Source organism: Sinocyclocheilus anshuiensis, unplaced genomic scaffold (assembly GCF_001515605.1).
Source record: "Sinocyclocheilus anshuiensis isolate Anshui unplaced genomic scaffold, SAMN03320099.WGS_v1.1 scaffold1010, whole genome shotgun sequence".
In the NCBI taxonomy this organism is placed as follows: domain Eukaryota; kingdom Metazoa; phylum Chordata; class Actinopteri; order Cypriniformes; family Cyprinidae; genus Sinocyclocheilus; species Sinocyclocheilus anshuiensis.
In genome coordinates, this window is record NW_015537936.1 from 1404806 (window position 1) to 1408950 (window position 4145).

A 4145-nucleotide genomic window follows, 5' to 3' on the forward strand; every position below is an offset into this window, starting at 1 on the left:
AGAGTGTGTGAGTGTGTGTGTGAGTGAGTGAGAGTGTGTGTGTGAGTGAGAGTGTGAGTGAGTGAGTGAGTGTGTCTACTAAAACCATGAATTTGTTTTTTTTTACTTGAAATAAAACAAACGTTTTTTATTTCGAAATTATATATATTTAACTTATTTTATTTCAGCTGGTTGCCAGTGCAACTTTTTTCATTTTCATGTAGTTTGTCTTGATTGTACTAAAATATCAAAAACTGAAATTAACACAAAACCATATAGATATATTAAAATAAATAAATAAAAATTACAAAAATACACAACGAAATTACTAAAACTTGAACTAAAATTAAATTGAAAATGGAAAATATCAAATAAAAACTAAGCCATTATATTAATAAAAACTATAACCGTATCTCAGCGATGCAAAAATAATTTAATTTATTTGTCACACATCTTAGTATTTCAGATAATTTATTGTATTAGAGCTGAAAAATGGACAGCGCTGATTCTGTCTGCATTTTTAATTTTAATTTTAATATTATTATTAATAATAATAATATAAAAAATTCTTATTATTTTCTGTCAAATGTAAAATATTTTTTTCCCCAAAATAACATTAATGCCTTTTAATAATTATATATATATATATATATATATATGTATATGTGTGTGTGTGTGTAATAATTATATATATATATGTATATGTGTGTGTGTGTGTGTATACTGCATTAGTATTTTATAATAATATAATACTGTATTATCTTTTTTTATTATTATTTTATAGCTGTATATTACTGCCATATGGACATTAATCTAACCAGGGTCATTATAGTTAACTAAAACTTAAACCATAAAAAAAAAATAAAAAAATTTTTGTTACTGAAAATAAAATAAATGTTAACTGAATTTGAAAAAATCCTAAAAGTTTTTGGACATTTCTCATTTTCATTTAGTTTTACTTGAGCTACTAAAATAACTAAAACAGTTGAAAAAATCCGTAAAGCTGCTTTGAAACAGTATTGTGGAGAGCACTGTACAAATGAACTTGAACTGAAATCGAAAAACGGCTCTCATGTGAACAGCTCAGTGTGCATTAGGTCTAAATCCAGGGCGGTGACTGTAAAAGATGGAATTAGTGTTTATGAGCAGGACTGCCGTTCCGCACGGATGTCATCTGTTTTCAGTTACACGCACAGCTCTCTGGATCTGAACATCATTCCCAGCCTGCTCTGCAGGATAAATCACACGGATGCGGCTGTAGAGATGTGCTGCTGGCTCAGGAGGTTTTGGGTGGTACTGCAAAGAGACTAGTCTCTAAACCTTTGACTTTTAACCCTCGACACCCTGAATCTGTTGGTCACAAATAACCACCGCGGTCTGCAGTAAGACTCTGATCCTGTGCCGTCACATGAAGATTAAAGAGACAGGCAGTAAAAATCCCAGTTGGACCAATCTCACAAAACTGGCCAAGAACATGCCTGTGTCATATTTCAGTTCAAAATCAAAAGAAATTATATTTAGCATAAACGTAAATGCAATTTTTTATAATGTAATGCAAAAATATATAATTCTCATATTTTATAGATTTAGATTTAGATTTCATAAATATCTATACAGTACATCATAGTAATGTTTGTTATGCTGAATTTAATATTTGCTGATTTTAATGGCTGTGGACCAAAAGTAAACGTTGCATTAAATTAAATGTTGCATATAAAAATATTGTTGCATATTATAATGTACATTTTCAAAATGAAATTAACTTTTATATGTGAAATATTCTCTACATTTCTATGCAAAAAAATGTTAAAGCAAAAAGATAAATTAGAAATATATGCTTCAGTTGCCTTGGCAGCTAACTAAATAAAAGTTGAAGTTCTAAAATTACTCAAATTAAAACAAAATAAATAAAAGCTAAATAGAAATATAAAAACTAATAACTAATAAAAATGGCAAAAACACATCACACAACATGATTAAAATATAAAATAAAATTAAAATCTGAAAATAAAAACTAATTCACAATACTAATACTAAAATAACACTGCTGCCCACCAATGGACTGTTTTCTTAATAATTATTGCAAGTTATTGGGCTATATATCAAAGTATTTGCAAATGCATTCATTAATTGATTTGGCCAAATCAATGGTCTCTATGGGCCAGCTTTGGCTTGCAGTTTGAGCGTCTCTGGACTAAATCTAAATAATCTTAATGCAAAGTATGTATTTATTTCTTTTTGTGACTTTGAGATTCACACAGTTAATGAATAGATATAAAAGTTTTTTACAAAACAGCACAAACAGTATTTTCCCAAAAGGTCCACAGTATTTTCGAGTCTTATGATAAATAATTCATAAGCGTATATATTTATTTTTGGTTAATAATGTCACCCTCGTGGTCAGGGAGCGTCACGATGGCCCTGCTGGAGAATCTTCAGTCCGGTCAGGTGTACCTGGTGAAGGTCTCAGCGTCCAATCAGATGGGAGACGGACCGTTCTCACCTGCAATAGAACTGACCGTGGCTACAGACGGACACGCCCCCCGAGCACACGGCTCCGCCCACGGCACTGGTGAATAACAGAAGCTTTCCAGTCATGCAGTGCCCTCTTTAAGCTGGGAGAAGATGTTGAAATCAATAGAAATATTGCATTTAAATGCATTTTCTTACATGCCATTCATGTGAAAATCCACATAGATGAGATAAACACAATATGCAAGTCATGGCATCATCTTCATATTGTTTTTTGCTCTGTCTGCAGCGTTTTCTGATGGTTTCTATCACCTGGATCAGAGGTCAATGACGGGGATAGTGGTGGGCGTGTGCATCGCTTTAACCTGCATTATCATCTGCGTCCTCATACTGGCCTGCAGGAGCAAAACCAGGTAAGAGATCGCCTGGATAAACACCTGAGGTTATTGTTAACTAAAACTAGTTAACTAAACTCATTTTTTAGTTATTGAAACAAAGCTGAAATATGAATGAAATATTAGATGAAATACAACAAAAAAAAAAACTGAAAAAATTTGAAACTGAAATAAAAATAAAAAAAACAACTGAACAAAATAAAATTCTCAAAACCAAAACTGAAATAAAAATGAATGAAAGCTAAATAGAAAAATAAAAAAAAACGAATTAAACTTACAAAAACACTTAACACTTAAAAAAAAAAAAATAAAATAAAATAAAAGCTAATTCAAATTATAAATAAATACTATAATCGTGTATAAATAATACTAAAATAACACTGCTTCCTACCAGTAGATATTTTCTTGCTAATTATTGCACATTATTTGGGCTATATATCAAAGTAATTACATATGCATTCTCAAATGTCAGTTAATTGATTGTTTTCATGGCTGACCTGCATTATTCATGACACAGGCAATCATCCACTACCAAATCCATCAGACAAGCAGGAGGACAGACTCCGCCCACTGCTGTCCGTCTGGCCAATCAGAGTCAAGCTGAGAGTGTGGAGGTGAAGATGCCCATGATGAGGGATCAATTCATAGATGCAAACGCATGTTTAAAATGACATGTGTGTGTGTGTGTGTGTGTGTCTTTTGTGGAAACAATGTTCTGATGATTGTGTTTCACTCTTTTAGGGCGGAACAAATCTGATCATTAACAGCTATGGACCAGTGAAGCCCACCACTGAGAAGAAGAAACGAAAGAGATGGAACTTCTTTAAGAGGGATAGCAAGGTATGAAACCATTTACAACTTTCAGTGAGGATTATTAAAGAAACGGTCAGACAGAACCATAACCTAACATCCGAATGAGGGAAAAACATACTCAAAATAATGCTTTTCATTTTTAATAATATGCTCTTTTGTTGATTTTGATTGCTTCCATTGTCCTCATTTGTACGTCGCTTTGGATAAAAGCGTCTGCTAAATGACTAAATATAATAATATTGCAAATGATACAATATAATATATTATGTTCATGTGACATTATCATAATAAACTATAGTAGTTTACTATAAACTATTTATTATTATTATTATTATTATTATAAATGAGTATAAATTAAAGGTGGTAAATACTGCCATGATGAATATTCTGTGTTGTTATTGTAAGCTAAAACTATAAAAAAAAAAGTAAAAATAATAATAAAAAATAATAAAACATTGAAATGATGCCTTGGCAACTACCAATAAT

At 31.2% G+C, this 4145-nt stretch overlaps 1 protein-coding gene across 1 annotated transcript in view; it reads left to right on the plus strand.

The window, feature by feature from the left end:
• The window catches only part of LOC107659194 (protogenin B-like), a 29816-nt gene that overhangs the window by 24571 nt on the left and 1100 nt on the right, over nucleotides 1-4145 (plus strand). Inside the window, exons 13-16 of the mRNA XM_016448047.1 lie at nucleotides 2384-2551; nucleotides 2741-2864; nucleotides 3364-3502; nucleotides 3588-3686. Of these exons, the coding sequence (XP_016303533.1) occupies nucleotides 2384-2551; nucleotides 2741-2864; nucleotides 3364-3502; nucleotides 3588-3686 (530 nt within the window). The remainder of the gene's footprint in view (nucleotides 1-2383; nucleotides 2552-2740; nucleotides 2865-3363; nucleotides 3503-3587; nucleotides 3687-4145) is intronic.